At 48.5% G+C, this 26,665-nt stretch overlaps 1 protein-coding gene across 4 annotated transcripts in view; it reads right to left on the reverse strand.

Annotated features, from left to right (window-relative positions):
• Positions 1 to 18,050, reverse strand: part of HPSE2 (heparanase 2 (inactive)) — a 109,692-nt gene extending 91,642 nt beyond the window's left edge. For 2 of the 4 annotated variants that reach the window (XM_071748570.1, XM_071748569.1), the window contains exons 1-3: positions 17,340 to 18,050; positions 16,164 to 16,321; positions 5,019 to 5,180 (exon numbers count right to left, since the gene is read on the reverse strand). In XM_071748570.1, coding sequence (XP_071604671.1) covers positions 5,019 to 5,180; positions 16,164 to 16,321; positions 17,340 to 17,599 — 580 coding nt within the window. In that variant the 5' untranslated portion in view covers positions 17,600 to 18,050. Of the gene's footprint in view, positions 1 to 5,018; positions 5,181 to 5,854; positions 6,349 to 16,163; positions 16,322 to 17,339 lie in introns of those variants that run through there. The other 2 variants (XM_071748572.1, XM_071748573.1) reach the window with 2 other exon arrangements.
• Between the last annotated feature and the right edge of the window lie 8,615 nt (positions 18,051 to 26,665).

Here is a 26,665-nt window from a genome sequence, read left to right on the forward strand (position 1 = left end):
CACACAGCAACCCAGGAAGCCCCTGTAAAATAGCTATAATACACATTACTGTTGTGCAGACCACAGGATGTCTAGGCAGATCCCAAACAAGGTGCCGAAAAGACAAGGAAGCTGCACTTACCACTACAAGAACCCCCCCCAGAGCCCATCTCCCAAGGTGCCCCCTCCTCCCTCCAAACCTCCAGTCTCATGGTGTTAGCTATAACTACAAATAAAACTATGTAACTGGGGGAAACTCCAGTAAAAACAAGCAGGGGAACCTTTCCACCCAGCAGCACAGACACCAAAATCCTTGTCAGCCCTGTGCAATCCTTACCAGCAGTCTGTGCTCTCTGCACATTCTCCCTTGCAAGGGCTGCCTCTGAGTCCCCTCCAAACCAAATGCCCCAGGTTCTGCTCCAGGACCACCAGCTCATAAACCCCATAGAAATCAACAGGAAAAAGAAAAAACACCAGGGGAGGCTCACAGGAAACACAAATGTCACAGGTGGTCGACATGAGCTGTGTGATTCCCTGCCAAGGAACAAGCACAACTGTGGCTGTGGCTGTCTTTGGAGAAGAGAAAAACATATTTCTGTGGGGCAAACTCTCTCGCAAGCTTTTCACACAGACATATTGCCCTTTCCCTTGTTCCATGCCACCCCATGTATGATTGCTCTGCAGCAGCCACACACACACACACTTAAGCTCCTTCATGATCTGCTTTGCTCCCACTTACACCACTATAAGGAAAAGCTGACGCACACTCTCCTCCATCACCACCCCCTCGCATGCACAGACCACTTACTCTGGATGATAAAGGTCTCTACCTGGTTAGGAGCACCTTTGAAAGTCACCTTCTGCAAGAAAAGCCTCACGAAGAGCTGCTGTTATGGCAGAGTTTAAGTTACCTAATGACCTTAACAGTGGCAATGGGATACCAATGCAAAACACCTGATTGCAGTGTTGGAGGCACCCAGGGTGCAGTGAAATGCACCCTGAGGCAGCTCTCAACTCTGATCCCAGTAGGTCCCACCTGATTTTAATCCTCCAGATCTCTCTCAGTGCAGCTGAAAGGGACTCTGCTAACACCCTTTAGCGCAGTGGGAATATAGAGGATCTGCTGGGAACACTATATACACCCTTTGGGGAGAGTGTCCTCCTTTGACAGCTACTTTTAGAGGCTGTGTCTCATAATGTGACAGGGTGGGGAGTTCCCACCACACACCCTGGAGCCTTCTTACTGGCACTCCAGTGCAGATGAGTGTGGCAAAATAGGTCAGGGAGCTGCCATCACCAGTCTCTTGATGCAGCAAAGTAACCTGCATGGTAGTTTCTAGCAGGAGGTAGAGCAAAAAGAGGAGACATTTTGGCTATTTCAGAATGAGAAGTGGGGCACTGTTCTGTTCCCTCAGGATGGGAACTCCTGAAAGCAGATTTATGGTTCATTCTTGTATCTTGGGAAGCTCAGTTACAGTTAACACCATGTTAATACAGGTGGGGACAGTTTTTCACATATGTCTGCTGACCTGAGCAACCTATTCTATTAGGCTTAACAGGCTTTACTTACTAACAGTGCAGAAACCTCCAGATATCTCATCTCTTAAAGTGCAAATACAGTACAGGAACCCAGCCCAAACCAGCACCCCAGATGGTTTAAGACCTACTCTATCAAAGCTCTTCTGGCTGCTGCCCCATTCTCCACAATCTCCCTCCTTAAAACCTGCATGCGAGTTGTGTCTTTGCTGCCCTGGGCAGTTCACACCTAACCACTGCCAGCCCAGTGCTGTGTGTTCACCCCTCAGCTACAGGGCTCCACCTCACTGTCACTGGGCTATTTCTCCTGAGAGCTGCAAGGGAGGGGGGCCTGCTGTGATGATTGCAAATTCTCCTTCTGCTGATACAAGACATAAAAGAATCATCACTTGCTCCACCTAACTTGAGTGGAAAGGAGCAAAGAAGAGTTTCTAGAGCTAGATTCCTCCTCCTCACCTATCCCACTGTGGCAGCACTGAGAGAGCCACTTCCCAGAGAAAAGCAGGTGCTGCTGTGCACTCTCCCCCTGCTCTACCACAAGCTCACCCAAGAGACGCTGATCTGTGAAACGAGATACTCAGAGCACCAAGTGGGAAGCAGCAAAGATTAATAAGCCTCAGAATATAATACGGCATTTTAAATAGTACTGTCACAGATGAAAGACTATCACCCATCTCAGAGAGGCAGGCTTGTTAAGCCTAGAAAGATCACGTACAGAAAGCAAATGCAAGATGCAAGAGAGAACCTGCAGCCAGGAGCTGAGGAAAGCTCATACTTGTCTAGAGAAATCAAAGTGGCCTAAGCCAGAGCCTAATGTGTTCCTGAAGGAATGAGAGACAGAAAGACTGCCTGGTTTAACTCAGCCTCAGTTGTGTCTTAGCACAAAAAAACACGTTTCATTTTAAGACACCCTCTCACCTTGGAGGTACTTGCTGCTGGGAGCAGTTTAGACACCAGTGCAAAACCACAACCCTGCTGGATTGCTGAGATAGGGAGTACGTTGGGAACCAGGTACAGCTGGTGGATAGATTGGAAAAAGCCCCTGATTTACATGGATGTCACAGGGACTGCAGAATCACACTCCCTGCACTCTTAAGAGCTTTCATTCTTAAAGCCAGGAGGATACTACATGGAAGTTTGATGGCAGTATCACTTGCCCACACTCGCAGACAGAGGGGGAGGGCTGGTCTATTATCTTTCAAGTTGTTCTTATAAGCATGTCATGTGGGAAGAGGAGGAAGAAAATGGGACTTTTTATCCAAGTCCCTACAGTGGTAGCAGTAGTAGAACAGGAATAAAAATGCCTCATGGTAGTAGTCCTACCCCCAAGCTCTTGTGGAGTAAGATCAAAAAAGCACCTTTATTCTCAGATGACTTTGGAATACTCCATTTATTTCTTTGATACAATTAAAGTGCTGCAGGAGCCAGCAGTAGTAGGAGCACCTCTCAAAGGCATGGGGTTGGATATTTCTGCAGTCTAGGCTGGACATCGAGTACAGAGGGTCATACACAGTACGTGCACTGCATGAAGCCAAGTGACTCTTGGATACAGACCTCCAGGGAGGAAACCCCATTCTCAGGGATTCCCTGGATACTCCATCTCTGCAAACTCAGTCTTTCACTACCCCGTCCCAAAACAGGTCTCGATCCTTGCTCCTGAACCTTGGCCCATGTACCTTGCTGTTGACCTAGGGCCTCCCTTCTGCACCATAAAAAAACACTGTGCAGAACAAAAAGAAGTCCTCAAGCAAACTCCGGCTGATTGAATTTTGAAGGTAAGGAATGCCCTTCTGAAACAGATGTACAATCCCCTTTGCCCACCCCAAACACCAGATCCATCACAGGGAAGGGAAATATTTACACAAGTTAGTAGAGTTCCAGTTAAATATTATGCTTAGCTGTCTGGAGTCCATGTTCTCAGACTATGCCTATGAAATAGAAGATTAAACTTCATAACAATTATGAAGTTGCCTTGCTCACATTCAAAGGGAGTTAAAAGACATTAAAATAGTTCTTTGGGTAATATTCTGGTGAAATTGCTCTCTCTCTCCTGGAGAGGTAGAGCTAAAACCTGCTGAACTATCCTGTAAACACACTTGGAAAGGCTAAGAGCAGCGCTGATAGCCAGGTACCACCTCTGCTCTGCAGGTTCTGTAAAAAATGTGAGCAATGCTGGAGAGTTTTTGAAGCAGTGAGGGAATGAGGATAGGGGAGATCAGCTTCTCTTCTCAAGGGAAGTTTGTTTAGTGGAAAGTAAGCAAGTTGTCAGGGGAAAAGCTGACAATGTTGATTCCAGCAGTTGTACTGGGAATAAACAGCCAAGTGGATTACGTTACACAGAATGAGAAACGGCTCTGAGGATCCCATTTAAACACTGGGCTTTCAGGAATGACTCAATTCAGCCACACTCATCAGCCACGCTCATTGCCCTGATGCCACAGTTCCCTAGGGCTGAGCCCTCTGCCAGCCCTGGTATTGCCATCCCACCTCTGTGGGGACCCCCAGAGGTCCAGCACAGTTGATGTTCCCTGAGAACCAGAGCTCACCACCGCACTGCTGTCCCTGGAAAGGACACAGAGGACAAGTGTTAGCTTAAAGGCAGGTGCTGGACATTGAAGTAGGGGTGGCAGCAGAGGCAGGGAAGTTGCGCAGGACCCACTTGCCTCTCCCAGTCCAGCAGCAGGGCCACCACTGGGCTTGCCATCTCCTCCCTAGAGTGTGCGGGCCCTCTCTCCCATACAAATCGAATGTGTCTCTGCCTTTCACAGGAAAGGGACCCAGCAAGAGGAGGAGGTCTTGTTTGATTTACTAGTCTCTTCCTCCTTCCCATCGTCTGTGGCTCATCCAGCTGTAGTGATGAGAACAGCTATGAAAGGACACTGCTGGCTGCTGGGATCTCATCCTTCTGCCCACTCACTGCCTGAAGACATCAGTCCTTTACAAGCACCATTAAATGTGTATCCAAATTGTGGCAGTCTCCTCCATCCTTTGAGAATCTGTTCCCTGGATAATACAAACAGTTGCCAGAAAAAAAGTATCCTCTCATCTCTGTCTGGGCCATTATCCCTTTATATTTGCTCTTTAATATTTACTGGGTTCACACAAAGTGCATGCTCTGGAAAGAAAAAAATCAGCTGCAGCTTAAAGGACTCCAAATTTAGTAATTGCTGCAGCCCTATCGACGTGAACCATGAGCAGGGAGATTTCTCCAGCACTTCACATGTCGTGGTATTCTGCTTAGGTCAGACTGCAGAAAATGTTCTGTCCAGGGGCACCAAATCTGGAGTGTCTGTGTAGGTGCCAGCTGCAGAGGCCTTATGAGTCCACCACAAGTTCCTGCAGGTCTTTTCCCTCCCAGCACCCAGTAATCTTGGTAGGAAATAGAGGCAGCCAGAGAGATGCTGATTCATACAGAGGTGAAGCACCCGAAGGTTTTAACACACCTGTGAGTTAGCAAGAACTTGCTCCAGCACCTGGCTCCAGAGCTGGTCTTGCAGCCTTACCTGTTAATGTGAGGTTGCTGTATGTGTTTGAAAACTGCTCCTTTAACAAAACCAAGTGCATCTGAGCTGCCTTTTCCCTCTGTAGCTCCAACATTATGTCAGGATGCTGGGCGATCTTACAGCCTTTCTGCTTATCCAGGGCAATGTCACTGCGAACAATGTCTACAGCAAAAGGGAAAGAAAAAAGGGAGATGGCCAAACCTCAGCTTTCATTTTCACCAGATGCTTGGATCAGCACCAGCCAACATGACAGCCATACAACCATCACGCAGCATGAGCAACACAAAAAAAGGGTCCAAACACATTGGATCCACCTATCCAATGAGCCTCCTGGGCTCAAGCCTCCTCTTCTCCCACAGAAGGCTCAAGTCAGTGACTTTAATATGATAACACAAACTACCACCCATGTTCTTATAACAGTGGTCCACTAGGCATGTCTATCTTTTACCTGCCTATCAGCTGATCATTTACAATTTTGACCCCTCCCCTGCAGGAAAGTGCTAAAGTCTCCCAACAACTCCCTGCAACTAGTGTGTTTGACTCTAAGTAATGAGAAAAAAACTAATTCCATTCTGGTGACCTCTGGCTTCCATTTACCCTTGCTGTCAAAGAGGAAGGCTTGTTCTTGCCTTGTTTAGCCTCATTGCAGCTATCACAGCTAGAATTAGGGCAGCATTTCTTATGACTTTTGAACAGGTCTCTGTACCCTCCTAACACCTGGCATTTGATCTGGGAGGCAGAAGGGTTACACAACAATTGTTTTCTCTTCATAAGAGCATTTTATCAGCCATATTGTGAAATAAGAATATGATATTCCCTCTCCTAGAATTACTCACCTGCTGGGAAAATGGAAAGATAAGGAAAACAGGGCAGAGCAAGATACAAGTAAGTTGTGTCCAGTTTAAACAGGAGGGGAGAGGTACAAACTAGTCCTTGCAAGGTCCCTTTTCTGAGTTCAATAAACTCAGGCACCATGTGCTGTGCCTAATTCTTACAAAAGCTTAGGCAGCTGACACTGATAAGGAAGAAAGGAAGTTGGAGCTCTTCCACCACATTGCATGAGGTCACCCTTTGCATCATGAGGTTGCACTTTGCTTGGTTTAATTCCCATCCAGCTAGAAGATTCTGAAGCAGCTTATTGTCAGAAGAGTCACATTTTGTTCCATATAAACTCTGCAGATCCATTATAGTTAGGCCCATAGAGGAACACCAAAGTTGTTTCCAATAGTCATGCTCCTGTCTTTCAAGGTGTCAGATCTCCAGCTCAGAGCTCTGGTATGGCTTAGGCTGGCAGGGAATCCTCTCCAAATGTGGGTGGAGGACTAGAAGCCACATTACTTTCCTGTCTCTGAATCTCATTCTAGAGTCCCTACACTTATCTTGCCCAGGCTGTGCTCTGTGTCTCTTTATTGCATAGGTTAGGATTGACACAGCTTCTCTAAAGCCTGTCTAAAGAAGACTGCTCAAAACAATTATGTCAGAAAAGCACCAGTGGTCCATAGTTAGAGACATGAATTTTCTCCTCCACCCACAGCTAGCATGCTTGGGAGTGCAGACAGGGAAGCATCCAGCTAGCATGAAAGTACAGCTCAGTATTTCCACATCCAGCACAGGGGCTTTAATGCAGAGAGATGAGATGGAGCAAGAGGAAGGAATAATGTTCCTCTGCAGATAATGAGCACACATCCTCCAGCCATGAGTTTTTGTTGCATAACCTCTTAGACAGACATTGAGTAAGACTTGGGCCTACTCAAACTGTGCCCAGCTAATGTATGATGCAATCCTGAAGCCCTGTTTTATGAGATATTTGGAGAATTGAAGGTTGAGAAACACAACCCTATCACTTTCCCACACCAGAAAGAATATTACTACAGTGACTGGTGTCACCTGGAGCTCCTGAAGAGTCATTCACCTTCCTAGGTGATGGATATTTTTTCTGCAGAACTGAATTCAACAGGTGTTTGCCTCCCACCTCCAAGGCAAAATGGAGCAAAACACATCAAAGAGGCCCTGAAGAAGACTGAGAGGCAGAGGTTTTAAACTAGATGGTCTATACACTGTCTCCAACTCTCTTCAAGTCCAGGCTGGGCCAAAAGAAGTATGTTTCCTAAAAGGGATGGAGGGCTTTTAAAACCCAGACCAGGGCCTATGCGGACTCACATGAAGGAGCCATTGGTCTGGGAGCAGGGTCTCTGCCCTCCTGGTCAGGCCCAGGACAGCACCTTGGAGAGTGCAAAAGGGGATGTGGCAGCAGGTCTGTCTAACACCTTTACCCTGGAGTTGCCTTGAGGCACCACAGGTCACAGCAAACACACTGTTGGGCACTGTCAGCAGGGATTGAGGACAAAGGGCAGGCACACAGGGCCAGACCCAGGAACAAGGGGCAGAAGCAGTGTTTGGAGCTCTGACTTTAGGTGATGGAGTTGCTGTAACAGAGTTTAGTCCAAGGAAGTCAAGTCAATTCAGACAAATCCCTAGTCTTTTTGTAGATGTTGAGGCCTGGCAGAAGGTGTGCAGGTCACAGAACACTCTTCCGGCAGTCATCTTCATGGGGGTCTCAGAAAGCTGCCACTGCGGAGATTCAGGAAGCAGAGGCAAAGCATGCAAGGTCCTGGCTTCTCAAATTGACAATGGACACAGGAAACTTGCCTAAGACCTAAAAATGGAGGTAGGCTCCCTTTTTCATTATAGCTGCAGTTTTAACCAGTGGGCAGATGTGAGATATGGAGCTGCAGATTGTACTCAGTACAAGAGAGGAGGTGAGGGCACCTGCACAGCACTGTTCTGAACCCGAAGCATCAAGGGAAACAAGGTGGCAGCCCATAGCCCAGAGCTTTCCAAGGCTCAGGAAAAGCATCATAGGGGAAGCAGCCTGCAAGGAGCCCATAGCCCTCAAACGTTGAAGGAAGAGGTTGAAAAAGGAAAGATGCAAGCATGCAAGGAGAAGGAAACACTGGGTGGTGCCAGACAAGGCAGCCCCTTAGTAGGAGCTGCAGGAGATGGACACTGCCTTCTGACGTCTATTAAAAGAAGGGGGAAAAAAAAGAAAAAAAAAAAAAGAAAAAAAAGGGTGGGGAAAAAAAAAAACACATCTGCCCAGCAAAACACAAAACCAAGCAGCTCTTGCCAGAAGTGCGAAAGAAGAACTCCAGATGTGGGAGCCCCAGAGGACACCAAATGGTTTCCAAAGACGGCAGACGACGAGTTCTGCCCCGGGAGGGGCCGGGCCCGGGCCCAGGGGCTCGGAGGGGCCGGGTCAGTACCCTGGCCAGCTCAGACCCCGCTGCGGCCCAGGCAGGGACGGTCGACCCCGGCGGGAACGCTGCGGGCGGATACCGGCGGTCCCGATCCCGCCGCGCCGGGTCCGTCCGCCGCCGTGCGGTATGGCGGGAGCACACCCGTGTGGCGGTCAGGTGAGCTGCGGGTGGCGGAAGACACCGGAGAAGGGCCGGGAAAGCCCGGCGGCAGGAGGCACCCGCCTCGGCCCCCAGGCTCATGTCACCATCTCCCCATAGGCAATTCCCTTCCAGGAGGCAGCGGAGTCACGGAGCAGACATAGGATATTGCAGCTGATCAGCTGGAAGAATGCAGCAGGACGGCACAGCCCCAGGCTAACGTGGACAGGGCAGAGAGATGCAGTTACGGCCAAAGGGACAGAGTGACAGAAGGGAGAAGAAGGGTAACGCATCTTTCGGTGTGTGTGTGAGAGCACTGCCCGCAGCAATCGCCACTTCCACAAAAGCCACAGACACCACTGCCGTGGCACCGGCACGGAGTTTGCCCATCCTCCTAAAAGGACTGTTTGCTTCAGATGGTCAGTCTTACGAAGTTAATTTAAAAGGAAGTGAATTTAAAAAGAAGAAAAAAATCAAGAAAGACTTGAATATTCTTACTACAAAAAAATGGAATATTAGAAAATTGTGTTAGTGCAGAAGTTAAACAGATGCTTAATGGGTCACCAGGAAAGACAGGTTGCCAAACTTATAAAATGCCTATTTTTAAAATAAACACATTTTGAAATGCTTTAAAACAAAACAGAAAAAACAACCAAACAAATGAAAAAAAAAAAACCAAAACCCACCAGATTTGTCTGCTGAAATCATTATGAAATGCCCAGTGACTATGAAATTGAGAACAAAACTTCTATTTAGAAAGACTGAAGATTTCTCAATCCAGAAACTGCATCCTCATAATGTCTGTCTTCAATAGACAAATTTCTTACACATTAGTATCATTCCTTTCTTTTAGCTGGGAAAAATTTCCTGACAATTAGTTCCACAAGTTATTTCCCACTATAGATATATAAAAATATTTTTTTTCTGTTATATGTAACAATTGTGCTGCATGCTCCCTATTTCTTGTGTCATGAAAACAAAGAAATAACCATTCCCTAACTGTGTTCTCTGTGTGCTGAGTTCACAGCATTTATCACATCCTCAGTCATATTTTCCAAGCTGTAGGAAAAAAACCAAACCCCAAAAAAACCTGATTTCTAGGTCTGAAAGCTGTGATTTTGATCACTCATGTCACCCAGTTCTACACATATTTATTCTTTACACTGATTAGTATGTCATCATCTAGTTTGCTTATAGCATGAGTGTGATCTCAGTGGGTTTCTCCAATTCTCTTTTAATATTTCTTAACATTGGATTCACTTTTTAGTCAAATTTTTTTTCAGGGGAAATGTTTTGAATTTATTATGGTCTGATCTCTGAATGGCAACTGCTAATTTAGAACTTAAAGTTGTATACAAAAAGTTGATGGATATTTCCCCCATTCATGTAACTTTGCATTAATCACTTTTAGTTTATAAGAAGATTTTAGAACAGAAAGAAGTGTGGAACTAGTAAATCATGCAATGTTTTTTAAAGAATTTAGGATGCTTCTTATAAACAATCAAGCATATAGCCCATAGAAATCTTTCATGTCACTCATATACCAGCAAATAGCTAACAAATCAGGATCTAATTGTTTGACTGTGACATTTCCTGCAGTTATTAAAACAACTTTCCTGCATTATTCTAGCAAAGCAGTTTGAAATTTTAAAAGAAAAAATTGAGATAAACAGGCAATCTGTGGAATCTCCTGCATACAGACCTCCCTTACCTTGTGTGAGGTGATTTCTACGGATTTGTTTCTTTATTATTTCTAAGGAAACAACTAAGCACTGCAGCTCCTTACACAGAAATCCCTACCAGGCGGAGCAGGCTGCAGCTCCTTCCCTGCAGTTGTAGTCCTTGGGAACTAGAGAGCAAGAGGCTGCCTCAGAGCCCATGCCAAGGCATGGAGCTTTCCTATGAGCAGCCTCAGGTCTGGCAAATCCCAGAAGACCAAAGGACACTACAGGATCTACTTGTCTTGGGGACTGAGTCCTTGCAATGTCTGAAATGCTGCAGCCCTCCCAAAGAGGCTCTGTTTAAAATACTTTGGGGGTGAAAAAACAACTGTTCCTCTGCAAGTTCTGAATGGACAGATGCCAGTGTGTTGAGGGATGCCTAGGCAGACAAAAAAAAGGTATTCTGGCTGACTAGAAACAGAAGACGATTCCTTGAATAAAGGAAAACTTGTTTGTTCATTTTTACTGGGACAACAGTGTTATTATTAATTCAGAAGTACCTGCTGCAAGATTTTAGAACATGGCAAAGCCAAAGGGGCAGTCCCAGCCACATGACAATAACTCTTCCTTGCTCCGATATCCTCACAATCCATGATGACCCTCAAGATACTCTTCACTAAAGTAAAAGAGAAACATCTGCATTTTCCCCCTGAAATAGTTTCCTGCTGGCTTATCAGAACATGAGAAATGAGCCAGAGCCAAGACAAGGGAAGCAGCAGAAGCACATGGTGCAAAGCTAAAAGAAGGCACAGGCACCAACACTTCTGGTGACAGAGAGCCAAGTGATGACCTTCACCACTTCCAGAACAGTTTTGTATTATTTCATCTGAAGGTTGAGGCTACTGGAGTCCCACCTTTCACTGTAGGCTTTCCTTTCCGAGCACTGTCATCTACACCTCTGCAATCACACACCATTAATTGGTTCGGGTGACTGAAGAAGCTGAAGTGTAATAACCTGTCCATCAGCAAGTTTCGGGCAGCTGAATTCCCTGAACTGACTCACCATATAAACTTAGGTTCCAGGCATAGGAGAGGGCAAGAATGTTCTGGAATGGGCAATGCACAGAGTGAGAGCAGCAGCCCTGGCTGATGTCAGCTCCAGTCCCTGTGCAACCATACATGCATATAAAGGTCATTTAGCAGTTCATGATCTTTCTTTCCACTCAGTACTGAAGACCCTCACCCACAGTCTAAAAGCATGGCATCTTGGAGACCACCTATGTGATACAGACTGAGCAAGGGTGACATGACAGTCCCACCTCAAGGTTCAGATATTATGCTTAAACCCGTCTGAAGGAACGGATCCCAGACTGAAAGGACACACAAAAAACATATAGCCAAGATTACACAGCACAGTGGTTTTCCACACTACATGGCAAAATCTCCTGACCAGCATGGAAGGCATAAGAAACATGTATTTTTCCAAGGTTTTGTGGTAATTGGCCACTTTTCCAGATGCCCAGTATCCTCTCCAAAAAAGGAGACAAAATAGAAGGAAGCAACTAGCAATTAAGAGAGCATTTTTGAAATGTGTTGTCCATATGCACTTCAGCTCAGAAACTTTTCTGATGTATCACCTACAGCTTGCAAATGTGCTCCTCTTCCCCTCCATCTCCCATGACCCACCCAGGGACATGCTGGCTCTGTGTGGTGAATGCCCTTTGGTCTCTGAAACAAAGAGACCAATGCAATCCCAATAGGCTACACACATCCTGAGGAACAGGATGGAGAAGCAGAGGCCATGTGCATGAGCCAATGTATCTCCACGAATTCCAGTTATGTGTGACTTCTTTTTTTCCTTCACAGCACATACGTCCAGAGGGCAACTCTATGCATTGTTTCTGCCACCACAGATTGTCCAAAGGGTCTCTGTGCCTGTGAGGTGGAAGGCAGTCAAGGAACTTCCACATTAGCCACCAAACTCCTGCTGTAGCATCAGCAGAGCTTCCAAAAAGGGCTCTAAGCCACTGAGCCGGCTCAGAACCAGCACCTGCAGCACTTCTTGCTGAACCAACAGATAAAACCCCAGGTCTCCACACCAAAATGAACACTCCAGCACCAAGGACTCCAGGTTTTAGCAAACCTAGCATCTGAAGAGGTTTTATACCAGCAAGTAATGCCTGTACAAACCGGCAGCTCTGTGTGTTTGCTCCAAAAAGGAATGGCTCATGCCTGTTTTTCTGGAAACCAGAGGTTCTTACTGTTCCATTTCTCAGAGCCAACTAGGGCAATGTGAAAGGCAGTTGAAAGGACAGGCCAAACAGATTGGTTGGTACACAATCCAATACCAGAAGGAGAAGCAGGTATAATACACAGACTGAGCATGAGACCTTACATCTTGGTACCTGCCAGGGATAAGGTCTGTACTTATGGCAGGACAGAAACATATCTCCAGACAACAAAGCACACCTCTCAGAGCAGCTGGTGAAGAAAAACAAACGCAGCAGGGCACACACAGAGAAACACCATTTAAGGGAGAGAAAAGTCTCTTAGACTAAAAATGTTACACCTCTTGATCATCAAATGTCAGAGTCTCTGGCATAGCCCCACCTCCTGGTGCCCCAGAGTTTGATCTCAGGTCAGCCAATGCCACATCCACATAAGGTGGACTCTGAGACTGACCATGCAATGCCACACCTGGGCTGCACAGCTTGACAGTAACCTGGTGAGCATTATAAATGAGGAGTTGAACTAATATGTTAGATGGCCTTCTAGAAGTTCAGGGGGTACATATAGCGACCAACTGGGCCTGCACACCCTATGGCCACCTAAACCATTCACAGGCAATTGCTTTTCAAATTGTTCTCAGGTACAAAGAAATCTGCCACTCGGTAATGAAATTTATGTGCCAGCTTTATATGCAGTGTTGAAACAAGTTTCCACATGCATCCTCTTCATGGGCATCAGGGACTGCCACCACATATCACTCAGCACTTCATTACCTTTACCTGCCCAGACATGACTAGTCTGGACTGGGGTGAGGCTGTTGGAGTCATAAAGGAAAGATGCCATACACACCTGATGTTACACAATACTTCCAGGTCTGTGCTTCCAGGAAGAATTTGTACAAGAAAAGAATAATCCTAAAGCCTAAAGGAAACACCTTGTTTCAGGAAAATTAAGTACATTTTAGATGCAAGTCAAAAGCAGCTACTGTACTCCTCAGAGAGCACCCATGCTTTCCATGGATGAAAGGAGATGAGCCAGGGAACACAAAGGAAGGCCCAGGTAAAGGAAAGTTTCAGAAAGTGGGTGTATGCATGGCTGTAACAGTCTGAAGGGGAAAAAAAAGAACTTTAAATGGAAGGGGAAAAACAGGACAAATCTCTGAAGAGGTCAGATCATCAGGAGGATGGACCATTACAGACATGCAAAAGACCATCAAAGGCAGCACTGAAGAATAAAACATAAAGATGCTTTCAGAGTCATTCAAACTCCAGCCAGCCACAGTTCAAAGCATCCATGAAGGATGCTTCAAAGCAGTCCTGTTGCTGCTGACAGTCTAATGCCTGAAATGGCCATGTTGGGGTGGTCTGTGAGCACGCAGCTGCCTCTCAGTTAAGTGCTAGTAACTGCAGTTCTCTGAGCAGCCTTGTACACATGCCCTCCACCTCTCAGTCCTGCACACTACTGAGTGGCTGCAGATGGGAGAATGTAAGACATGCCCTTCTTCCCCATCTGTGCACAGGCCACATGGGAACACGGGGCATGGGAACACCTGTGCATGCTGCAAAGAGAGGCAGGGATCCCAGGCACTGGGATCACAGACATGGAATCTGTGCACCCACAGGGCTAATGGGCAAAAACCCAACAAACACTTGATGCAGAAAACGACTGAGCTATCACTTGCCATGCCACTAAAAATCACTAAGGTGGTGCACAAGACTTTGAAGTTTACGAATTTCTCTTCAATAATTTTCTGACTTTTTAAACTAATAAAGCCCCCAGCTTCTTCCCCACTCCTGTGCCACTAAAACTTAGACAAGAAATTTCAGAAAATAGATACAGGCCATACAAAAGCCCAGAGACATGGAAGACAACCCAAACGGATCTTGGAAAGGGAGAAGGGTACCTAGCAGGACGCTTGGTGGCATCATCCATGCTGAGGTAGTGATTGCTGTCTTTTCTGTGCTGTCTGTTGAGGTTGAAGGGCTTTTGTAAAGAGGGATTGTACATTTGTTCATGTCCTGATCTCAAGCAGGTCCTGGACAAGCCACAGATGAGGGAACAAAAACCTGACCAGTCCTCCAAAAGGAGAAGATGGCTGCTCAGATCCAATACAGCAGGGCAGAGAGTTACAATGGAGGATTTCATTTTGCAGAACTGGATCCCTCTAGTGCAGTTTGCAGTGCAGCCACAGCACAAAAAGATGAGAGCTACTAGCAACTCCAGCCTGAAATATGCACACAAATCTTAAGAACAAATAGGAAAGCTTTGCTCCTAGGCAGGAAATCCTTTTACCACACCTTTCTGATTTACACCGATGCTTGATACACACCACATGTGTCCCCTCCTTCCCTCACCCACATTCACAATGGTTCTGCTCCGTATTTAAGTGATGAAAAGTTAAGACCTGTGGTTACAACTTCTATGAGATGCTTCATTTTGAAGGGCTGCTACATTTCAACTTTATTGCCATGAGGAAAAAGGAGAAAAAAAAGCTTTCAATCCTTCCCTAACATGAAAGATGTTGTAAATATATTTAATAAGTGTAAGTTCACTCCTGCAAGTTGCTGAAATACTGAAAGTGGAAAACTTTGTTCCTACAAATGTTTTGCATGAGTTCCATCCTCAATTTTATGCACTACAGTTAATTTCTTCTTTTCAAGGCAGCAGCAGTTTTAGTCAGCATTTTCTCCTGAAGCATATCTCAGTAGGCAGAGCAAACACTTTGCCTGAGATTTGTTCCAAGGAGATGCAAATGTACCCACCTGCCTGCGTGTGGGAATAGAGGGATACTCATCTCGGTGAGATCAGGCGTTATGTGGGAGAACAGCAGGAACCATCAGAAAAACTGGCAAATGCATTTTCCATTCAGCAATGTGCTGCTGACTAGATCTCTGCAAAACTTCCTCTGTTCCATAGATCTGCCCACTGGGATCTGTCTGGCATTAATTGGCCTTCAAAATTACTTATGGAAATATCTTCAGCTAATTTTGTAAGTCACTGAGTAGGGGGAAAAAGTATTACAAAATTATTATCAGCATGTTCTTGCAGGCGGACGTGGTATTCTGCTTCTAAGAAAAGAAGGAAAAAAAAAAAAAAAAGCGCCTTAATAAAGAGACTTGGCCCTGACTTTGCTAGCAAGTCTTTTTGTGTGAATTGAGGACCGCAAAAAGTGAAAGCCTTTTCTGTAGCTGAGGAGCGCTGTGGAGGAGGGCAGAGACGCGGAGCAGAGGGGAGTAGCGAAAACGAAAAGCCGGGGCCCAGGAGGTGAGTTTCGGAAAGACCTACGGTGGCAGAACGGCCCCAGACGGGCACCCACCGGCGGGAACGGAGAGGCCTAGCCGCGACCAAACCCGGCGGGGTGCCCTGGGGCTGCACCGGGCGGAGAAACGCGAAACGTCGCCGAGATCCTTTTGGAAAGACCGGGCTCCCCGAGAACGGCGGCAGCAGTGCGCGGCGGTGCGAGCACAGGCATCCCGGGGCTGCGGTGCCGGGTCCCCGCCAGCAGCGGGGTCAAAGCCGGCGTTTCTGGCTCGGGGACTGGAAGCGAAGGGAGACGGAGGACGCGGCGGAGAGGGGGATAAGAAAAGCTCCGGTCCCTGGGTGCCGGCCTTTTGTTCCCGGGGCCGGCATCCGCCGGATCCACTGGCAAAGGGCGGGCGGGCTTCGCCGAGCTCCTCGGCTGCCCCCGCTCGGGAAGGAAAAGGTACGGGGCAGGCTCCCCTGCCCGGTGCCCAGCGGCAGCACTGCCCAGGCGCGGCCCCGCCTGAGCGCAGGGAGCGCGGGGCAGGCGGAGCGGGACCTCCCGGCGCCCGCAGCCCCCCACTGCCGCGCCTGCCCCCCGCCCCGACCTCAGCGCTCACCGTCCTCGTAGTTCTTGAGGTAGTAGTCGGGGCCGGGGCCGCCGCGGCTCTTGGCCGGGTTCTTCACGTTGTGGAACTGCAGAAAGTCCGTCCTCTTGCCCGCGAAGCGTAGGAAGGCGGGGGCCAGGCCCCGCGCCAGGGTCACCAGCCGCCGGGAGCTGGGGAAAGGAGAGAGCGGGCTGAGGGCGCCCAGGCCGGGAAGAGCCTTCCTTGCTCCGGTACTAGCAACGACGGGCGGCCGCGGGAACCCCGGGACCGGCCGCTACCTTCCCCGGGGCGGGTACCAGCGCAGCGGCACCCGGCTGTGGAGCTTTTCACCGGTCGAGCGGCACGGCCCGGTAACGAGGAACCGCCTGTAGTGTCCCGGCGGTCGGCGGGACACGACTCTCGTCACCCCCCTCCCCCAATGCCCCCGGACAAGTGCAGCGGCGTCGCGGAGACAGAAGCGCTCGGCGCCCCGCATAGCCCGGTCGCACCATGCAGGACCGCGCCGCGGGCCGAGTCGCTGGAGACGGGAGGGGAGGAAGGCGGGAGACGGGCCCGGCTCCGCTTTGCCCGCGTCTTCCCGCCTCCTCGCCCCGCTCCTTCCCTGGAGGCGGAGGCGGGAGCCGCGGAGACCCTCGGAGCGGGCGGGCGAAGAAGACCCACTCTCCTTCCCCGACTTACCCAGCAGGAAGAGAGCTTTCTAGCCGTCCCAGCGTCCCCAGGCCGCGGCCGCTCCGCACCGCCGGTGGAGCCCAGCGCAGCTGCAGCCCGGCTCTGCGCGCTGCGCAGAGCTTAAAGTCCGGGGAGCGGAGGGCTCTGAAGACCTGGCCGACGCTCCGCTCTCCGCCCGTCGGGACCTGGGGAAGGCTCGGCTCGGCTCGACAGGAGGCCCTGTTCCTGCTGCTGGGGATTATTTTTTTCCCTGTGCTGCCTCGGCCCCCAGTGTTGTGCTTTTTGCAGAGGAGCGGTTGTTGGAGCGAGGGGAGCACGACATTTTTGCAGTCATAACTGATAAGTCACCAAAATGCTTTCTCCATTGCAAACATGTGCATCTTAATGGAAACCATGGCCTCACTCCCTCCGTCACAACAAGCGCCGCCAGCAGCGCGGAACCCGGCGGGGACGGGTGGCGGGGCCGCCGGGGCGCCCCGCGGGCGGTGTAGAGAAGGCGCCGGGGGGCTCCTGCCTTACCTTAAGAAATCGAGCCAGCCATCATGAATGATGGAAGGGTCCAGCTGCAGGGAGAGGAAATTCTCACTGATTATCCTGACAGGGCTCTTGGTGTTGACATCAAGGAGAATGAGAGTTCTTCCCTTCACACCTGGAGGTTTCTCCACTGGCAGCGCTCTCCTGTCCCCGGCCTGAGAAGGCAGCGAGAAGGTGGCCATGAGAGCCAGCCCAGGTGCCATCAAGGCTAAGAGCCCGGGGGGGCAGGAGCTGGGACAAGGCATGCCGGAGAGCAGGAAACCCCTAATTAGTTCGCTGTCTGCAGGGGATCGCTGGTGGCTAATTGTCCTTATCTAAAGTGTGGGGCGCTCTGCCTTTTTTTGCAATGTTTTGGTGCTGGTGGAGGGGAACTCACGCCCCTGACCAGCCTTTCTCGCAGCCGGTGCCAAGACTCCTTGCAGCCAGCACCGCCCCTTTAAGAGATGCAGGCTCCAGACATTTTAACTTTTTGAAGGTAAGGGGAGGCTCCTGGTTTAACCCCCTCGGCTCAGGGCCCGCCGGCCCGCCACTAGCCCGCCAGCACCATGCTTTCGCTTTGCTCTGGCTCCTCCGCGGGGAATCCCGAATTCCGCAAATCTGGGCCGGAGCCAGAACACCGAGGTTCCGAGGAATGAGCTCGGGACGGAGCCGGGAGCGCGGCGGCCGCCCGGCACAGTCTTAGCTTCCCGCCGGCTGCAGGGACGGCCGAGGCGGTAAGGCAGCGGGGACGGCACGGACTGGGGGAAAGGGAAGTTATTCACACACAAAAAAAAAATCCTTCCCGCGGCAAGAACTCATCCTGTGCAGAGCAGTGCACCGTCCTGTGCACCAGCGGTGCTAGGCGAGGCCGCTGGGATGGACATTCACTGCTCCGCGGGACCCGACGGGCGCAGTGGAGCTGCGGACCGCCGCAGTCCGGAGCCTCGGAATGGCACCCCTTCGTCCAGTCGGGGTACGAAGGTTTGTCGGGCACTGCGAATAATGGGGGCACAGGGAGCCGGGCTGCCAGACGTCATTGGGGCCCAGCGCTGTCCGACCGGCTGCGGGGAACGGAGAGGGGAGACGGCAGAAGTGTACGGTGTGGAAAAGCCCAGATGGGGAGTGCTAAGGACAGCACGGTTCGATGGGACCGACGATGTAGCCCGTGGCGGGACCAGCTCGTGACCGCTGCTTGAAGGATAGGCCGGGGCAGGATGGGCTGCTTGCAGAGGTGCGAGGAGCTGCGGTTCTTGGCGCTGAACGTAGGCTGGTCGCACCCGGCCTGAAATCGGTGAGGGCTGCCGATCATCGGCGGAGCGATGGTCCATCTCAAGGTATGTCCGTCTGAACCATCCTCGCCCACCAGCAGCCAGTTCCCGGGCAAACCCAGGGTCCCGCATACCTCGGCACCTGGGACCTTCGACGCCGTCGTAGCCTGTCCCGATTCACCCTTCGCCCGATTCCCCCTTCGCCCAGGCCAGACGACACGCAAAGTCCTGGTACCTCTACCCGGGACCGGCGGCGAAGGGCTGACAGCGGCCGGGCTGAGCTGGGCCCGGTGCGGTCCGTCGGAGGTCCGCAGCCCAGGGGACGGGGCTTCCGCAGCACCATCTGCTGGTGAGGGACCCGGTGTAGCGGGGCAGCCGGCACCCACCAGCGGACACCCCCGTGCCGGGGCCGGGAGGTGTCGGGGCTGCGGGGAGCGGCGGGGCTCCGAGACAGAGGCACCAATGCCGCCCGGCACCGGGCCGCAAGGACCCGCGCGAAGAGCCGTCGGAACAGCGGGCACCAGCCCGCCGCCCTCGGGAGCCCGGCCAGGGTCGGGTACGAGCGGCGGGCGCTGCTGAGCGGCCACCCCCGGCAGCCTGGGCCAGGGGCGCTTCCATCGCACGGACATCCCGCTGCCCTGGCAGAGCTCCCTACGGCGGGATCCCCGTCCGCTCCGCCCGGTGCCTGTTTGGAGCCACCTCCGCTCCTCGTCCCTCCATCCAGGGCCCGGGATGCGGAGGAAGCGGTCCTGATGTGTCCCACAACGGTAAACCCCAAGGCTCAGTGCTCTCGGCAGAGCTGCGCATCGAGCGGAGGCCTGAGAAAGTCCGCGGGCTGCAACGTGCCCGTGGAAATCTCGTCCCCCGTTGTCTATCTCACAAAACGCTTCGAGCCCATCGGCTTGCCCCGGTGCAGCCCCGGGTTACCGAGACAGGGGATGTGGGGACACTGCAATTAACGGTAACGGGGCAGTGGAAGGATGAAACATCTCTGGGTCTGCACGAGGTAAGCAGGGAATGCACAGACCAGGATTTGTCGTGTAATCATCCCGCTAAGGCTTAGAGGGAAGCGGGGCTCAAAATGCGCCTTGGAAGGGGCTGTGAAGACCAGCACAGGCTGACTGAAAGCAGCAAAGAGATGCCCGGAGCAGAGGGGCTTTGAGCACTGGAAGAAGTAAGAGGATCCGGGGGAAAGGGCTGCGCAATTTCATCTGTGCAAAGCCCTGGCATCCCGGGACAGGAAGAAGGCAATTTAAGCCTGGAAATTTGTGTTCGGCTGCAAACACTTCAGCCGCAGTTTGCAATACCGCTTAAAACTCACCCAGGACCTGAAGACGGCTCTTCAGAAGCTGCTTAGTTTTTTTGGTCACCTCCGAAAGAGGCACACGAGTTTCTTAATCCCTCGAGTTTTTTTAATTTTTAGTTTGGTTTGGTTTTCCCCCATATTATCAGATGTCAGAAAGGCTACAGGGGCATTTATTGCTCAAATCAGTGTTGTGGTTGCAGGCCGAATTTTTCTACCGTGCCATCTGCTAAGGATGGTTCTATTAAAATGAAATTGTAGTGTGTTATGTAGTAAATTACAAGAAATAAAACAAATTATCCCCTTTAACCTCCATTATGTATTTTTTCTTTCCTTACAAATTATATTGGAAGGTAAATGTGTTTATTCTGAAACGTTACTCACAATTAGTCTGCTTTGAAAGCAAACTCCAGATGTAGAGAAGTCACTTATCTGCAGAGATACCACAAACAATATAAAGCAGCAGGGAAAGGAGCAAAAAAGTCTCCCAGCTGCCGGGGTCGGCTTCCCGATTTCGGGAAGACGCCGCTAAAGGAAATATTTACTCACCTGTCTGATCTTTCCTAGCCCGATCCGGTGGTCTCGGTAAAGTAATTGTATCACATTTTGCATCTGGCTGCAGGAATGGCAAGTCGAACCTAAAACTAAACCCGCTCGGAGGGAGGGGGGAGTGATATTTTTTTCTATTATTATTATTACTATTATTATTAATTGTAGGTTTGCTGTAGAATCCCTTTAAACGCCAAAAAGCTTTGGCTACCTGCGAGCACTGGGGAGCCGCGGGGGTGCAGGGAGCTCCGGGAATCGCTGCAGCCGCCCGGCGCAGGTCGTAGGCGGCCCGGGACCCTGCGAGGGGGGCCCCAGCGCACCTCCCTGACAGCAATACACACCAGATAGGGGGAATCTCAATTTACACCAGCTGCGACCCTGGCTCGCCGTCCGCAGGGGCGGTGAAGCTCTGGTCCTTTCTTATATTACGATAATTACTTTAGAAAGCCTGACTCACATAAAAAGTATCTATAAAGATTTACTCTCGGGCTTGTCGATTTGGAAATAGCATTTCTCCATTTTCCATCTACTCTAAACTTGCTGGTTTTAATCTCCAAAAAACAGTCATTGGGAAAGAGAACTGGGGGAGGAGAAGCATTTCTGTAAAGAGTTGAACCAAAGCACATTAAATATTTTCCCAACATCACCAAATAAACAACAATCCTCCAGCTCCCTATAAACTATTTAAAGCATGTCATATCAGCTCTTCTGCTCTTGCCAATGTACTTTCCTTTTAATTTATAAGCCGATTAGAGCAGGGGCCTGTCTTTTTGTGTATAGTTGCAAAATGTTTGGCACTCTTTCAGTCTGTCGAAGTTCACAAACACTTAAGTCTGCATTTAACTTCATTATTATAGGTAGTAACTTCAATTTTTCCTCACTTTTGTAGAGCTACTGCTATGAAAGTGTTGTGAATGATCTGAGCCGTTGTTGAAAGATTTCAGCAGAGGACTCTTCAGATGGCAGAGTTAAAACAAAAAAACAAACCAAAACAAAAACCAACAACCCCCCCCACCACCAAAAAGTTAAAAAAAAACAAAACAAAACAAAAAAACCACAGGGGACATTTAAACTGAGAACTCAGGCTGTATAAATCAGACAAAAAGAAAATGAAGAAAAACTCCTTAGGAGGAACATTTTTAGTTTGCTAGAAAATAAACTTCTGCTCATAAATGATGAAAGTTATTATCATCAGAGGATGTGCTATACCAAACAAACCTCCATTAGGCTGGGAAGAATAAAACAGGCTAGACAGCCTTTTTTTAAAGAAAAAAAAATTAAAAATCATCATGTCTTTGATTCCCAAGATATCAACCATCTCTGTTTCTGTAGTGCTGTCAAGTAAACCTGAATTATGGAGGCTCTAAAAGAATCCAGCAAGGAAAAAATACAGCAAATGAAAATTAAGAGAGCTATACATAGATACTTTATCAAAATACACTTTCTTCTCAGATTCTTAGATTCCTGCCCTGTACCACAGCATGTCAATTTCTGAGAAGATCAAGACCAATAAATGTGGCAAAGCTGTGGTCATCAGAGCACACAATTATATAGCAGATTCTTTTTATTGAGTTTTTTGCTTTTTCTCTACTCCAGTGTCCATCATTTTCACCACAAGAGCCTTAATGTCTGGAATGTAACCTCTTAAAACTGCCAGAGCCTTAAGGTGGGTGTTGCACAGTCTGAACTTCACTGATGAAACCATTTTCTTAGCACATTTATGTATCACATCTAACCTGAACAAGAAGGCAGAGGACAACCACTTGATTTAATACAGTATCTGTGCTTTGCTCTTTAATGTAGGTGACCTGTGAAGTTCTGTAACAAGCAAATACATCTGTCTGGGCTAGGACTGGCTGGCTAGGGAGCTCAGCGACAGCAGGAGGAAAGCAAGCCTACTGAGAGCACTTCCTCCTTGCATATGTGCAAAAAGCAAGACATCGATCAAAACCAACTGCCTGCTCAGGAAAAGCACATTTAGCAATGCTGTCTTTGCATTTTTTGCCAGCATGAAAGGGACACAAACTGGTATCTCCAGATCTAGCCATCAGAAAATATAGCACAGTGATGCCAGGCTTTTCTTTGAGAGACAACCTGTACTCACTAGCTGCCTCATTAAGAAACTTCTATAAAATAAGGTACAGGGACAAAAAGATGGCAGCAGTCTCATAATGGTTCTGAGTGTGGGCTCTCCCTAGCTGGCACACCATGAGAAGACACATGAGAATCTGTGGAGATGAAGGTCGGGTTTAGGCAGCTGCTGATCAATTATCTTCTTTCCCCATCCCCTTTTTTTTACTTTTTGTAACTTAATTCCCTGGTCTATGAGCATTAGCTAACATATATTCTGCTGGAATAAACTGCATTTATGATTTACATTAATCTGTCTAATTTGATGCGTGATCTCAAAAATACTCTGACAAATCCTAAGTACCTCAGTGCTGCAGATTTGTCTATGGAGAGAACTCACAAGCTCCCCAAGCATCCCCCAACAGGTGTTTGAAAAACTGAGGGGCATGATTTCTACCAGAGAGAAGACCTTTGGAGGCCAGTCACGCCAGGTGATGCCCAAGCAGATAGAAGTCCCCTTTGCCTAGACCTCTCCCAAAAGCAGAAAAAACCCCCACATATTGACTGAAAATAACCATTTATAACAACGCCACAAAATGAAAGCTACTTAGATCCATGAACTTCCCTGTACTCACCAATGGCTGGGTATGATTTAGCTTTTGTCCTTCATATCTTGAGTTGAACTAAGTTCACAGAGAACTACTATTTTTCTGGAGGTATGCTTCACATTCCAGCAGCAAAAATTAAGGAAGAGGACATGAGGAATAGATTAGAGAGGGGAAATAGGAAGATGGATGAAGTGCAAGACTAGAGGAGCAAACAAGTCAATTATGAAGAAGAGGAAGGGGATGTGTGCAGAGACCAATGAGGAGATGGAGCTCGGGGAAGAAACAGGAGCCAAAATGCATTCAAGTCATAGATGCTGCTGGGGTGAGGAAGGCAGGAAAAAAACCCAGAATCTCTCAGATAATTATAAAGTGGTAAACCTGTCCTCAGTATCTGTTTGATTACAGCACCTCTGCCACCACCTCTATCAGGACAACTGAGCACAGCCCTGCTACATGCAAAGGCAAAAGAAATCAGTGATGTCCAAGCTGCACACTATTGGTTTGCATAGAGAAATCACAAGCAAACTATGAAACTCACAGCTACAGATGAAGAGGAACCACTGACAACCATGGGTCTTGCCTAAGAACCATACAAGGAGGTGGAGGAGGAATTAAGTGAAATGCCAGCAATGAAGAAGCAGTGGATGCTCATAATGAATCCAGGAGATGGGGAGGATCATAAAGTACCACTGAACAAGGGGGAAAGGCCAACAGCACACCACAGAGCCATATTAATGGAGGGAGGAGCAGAAAGGCTGATCCAGGATAGACCTTACAATAACATTCTGCTTCCACTGACTAGTGAAAGCATTAAAATAAACCCAGCAAAAGCAAGCCTTTTTCTGCATAAGTTCCAACAACAACAGTGAATTCCTGAGCTGCTCCTCTTTATGGCAGTGGTGGAGTGACAGGGGTCTGCAAGCATCACTTGTAAGGTTGAAAGTACAGGATCTGGAGAATCTCTTTGGGATTCTCTAAGCATGCAAAGACATGGTCTGCCTGCAGCTTCACACAAATCTAATATAAACCCCATCCCTCCTACTGACAATGAACAAGTAAATAGTTCCTTCCCCTATCTTGAGAGCAAGGGGGCAGGAGAAAAGCATTACATGATGACAAAGAACTACAAGAGAAGCATTTCCACAGTCCTTACATCCTCATCTCAGCATGGCTTCAGTGCTGCTGCCAAAGTGAGGAGGAAGGCACAGGGTCCCTAGCCCAGGCACAGAAACTCATTGCCCAGAAACAACGACAGGGAAAGAGCATTTATTCATAGTACAGACATCTCCTTTGCCCTTCCTACCATGATCTGGGTGTTGCTCTGTTTCTTCACCCCCAATATTTTCTCTTCCATTAGCCCTTTAGTAACAGCAAAATTGAGAAAGCTAAAAGTAAAGCTATATAAGCAACAAAATAGGCATGCAATTGCATGTCTATTTTCCCTGAAAAAATTATGCTTTATTTCCTGTACAATGGAAACTACAGTTTGATGTTACAACTATTGGGTTTTGACTGAATGCAGAAATTTTATTTAAACAATTACATTTCCCCATGTATTTAGTATTACCATATGTCAATGATTATATATTTAAATTGTAGAAATGAATAAAATTTCATGGCTTCCTCAAGTTAGATTCTCTTGGAGTGGACTGCCTTTATTTTTAACCAAATTCTTGGAAAACAGTTTAAATCGAAACAGCAGACTTCTGGTATCATTTCAGGAGAAAACTGGTTGTTACAGACCAAGTGCGTAACACATCATCATCCAAAAGGCTAGGTATTGCTTTGCAAACCTGCAGTAACCATGGCCAGGAGAGAGAAGAGGGGTTAATTGAACACCACAGTCTCAGAAATGGGAAAAAAAAAATAAAAAATACAGGGCACTGTTTGGATCTCCCTTGCCTGGGGTCTTATTCCTTCTGCCTCAGAAGTTATCATATATCCTACATTTCAGTGCTTGTTTCACTTACTTGGGGGAAAATATCTTCTCTCACAAGATGCCTAATGCCTACAGAGCATTAGTGACAAGCATGTTGCATGCATGTTCCAGGAAAAGACAGCCTTGTGCTTGTTAGATTTCTTCCCATCTTCTTGAGGGGGGGAGGGGGGAAAGACTAATCCAGAGTTTCTTTTACTCCTTTTGTTTCCCATCATGATTTGGACTGCTAACATTTCTATCCCCACTAGCAGTCCCCTGGTGGCTCCTGGCTGTATTCTAGAGGACGAGCAGATAGCAGACCCCTTGTGCTCCCATCAGCCAGAGGAAGGAAGCGAAATGCAACCTGCAGCCTCTGGGAATCTGGCTTCAGACCTTAAAGCCAAGGTAATGTGAAGGGACTTTACAGAACTCCCCAAGTCCATGCTTCCTCCTTCCTCCAGGTCCTGCCTGGACCTGCACAGTCAGACCTGGAAAAGGACAACTGCAGTAGAAGATGTCACCACTGGCAGGGGACATGGACATTGGAGGCTGCAACACAGAAGCTGCAGAAGGAGCGCAGTGGTGAAAATCATGGCATAAAGCAGTCCTCGTAGGCAGTTAGCAGGTTATTGTTCCTAACTTAAGAGCAATGTTGCAAGGGGAAGGCAGGTAAAAGGAGGCTTCAGCATAAGAAGAAAACAAGGGCAGACCTGGCATGCCTGAAGGACTCCTCAGGTAGGATACAGTCAGGGCAGGCCTCAGCAAGAGCCTTGCAAATTTATGTCATACTTTGCCAAAGACTCAATCAATTGAGCATGTGCTCAGTTTGTTTTATCTTATTTGGAGCTTTGGAAGGTATTTCCTATCTTGACTCATTGAACACACTCCAGCCACACACCTGCAACTTCTGGAGTGCATCCTCTCGGTGAGAAGCTGGCTATCACATCATCACTTATGCAGGGCAAATCCTACTGAAAGCACATCAGACCACAGCTTTTTCACCAGTTTACTTTTACGTGTAGCACATATAAGCTAACATCTGGCAAGAACACAACTATGTCCTGAGATGGAGCTCATTGCAACAGATGGTGTTTGATACTGAAGGACCAAGGCAGCTCCATCTCAAACTGAGCACCATTTCTCTTCCGCGTCCTTCCACCCTCTGGCCGCATATTTTTGGGAGTGGAGTTATAGTCGCTAAGAGACCGTAAGTCCCCTTGAGACCATATGCCATGCTCAACCTACAGGTCACTGCCTCATCCTAACACACAGATTATTTTGCTGTAATTGAGGCATCTGAGTGCATGAATTCTGACCTAACTGTTGTACTGTACATTCATGTGACATGAGGTTAGCAATAATCCAAGCCAGACAGTGCCTCCAGTGCAGCAGGAAACCTTCTCTCCAAGCACACAGTAGCTCTGCCAACATGCACGCAAGCAGTGCTGCTAGCTGGCAATATAACAAGCAACATCTGGTGCCCATTTTGAGGCACAGGATGGAAAAACTAGCGAAGAGAAGCCTCTAATGCCACCTCTTCAAGACTGAGAGTTTCATAGTAAAGGGAAAAGCGTTCAGAAGAGAAAGTCCAGCACCAAAATGAAAGTTGCTATGGC

Source organism: Heliangelus exortis, chromosome 7, assembly GCF_036169615.1.
Source record: "Heliangelus exortis chromosome 7, bHelExo1.hap1, whole genome shotgun sequence".
Lineage (NCBI taxonomy): Eukaryota > Metazoa > Chordata > Aves > Apodiformes > Trochilidae > Heliangelus > Heliangelus exortis.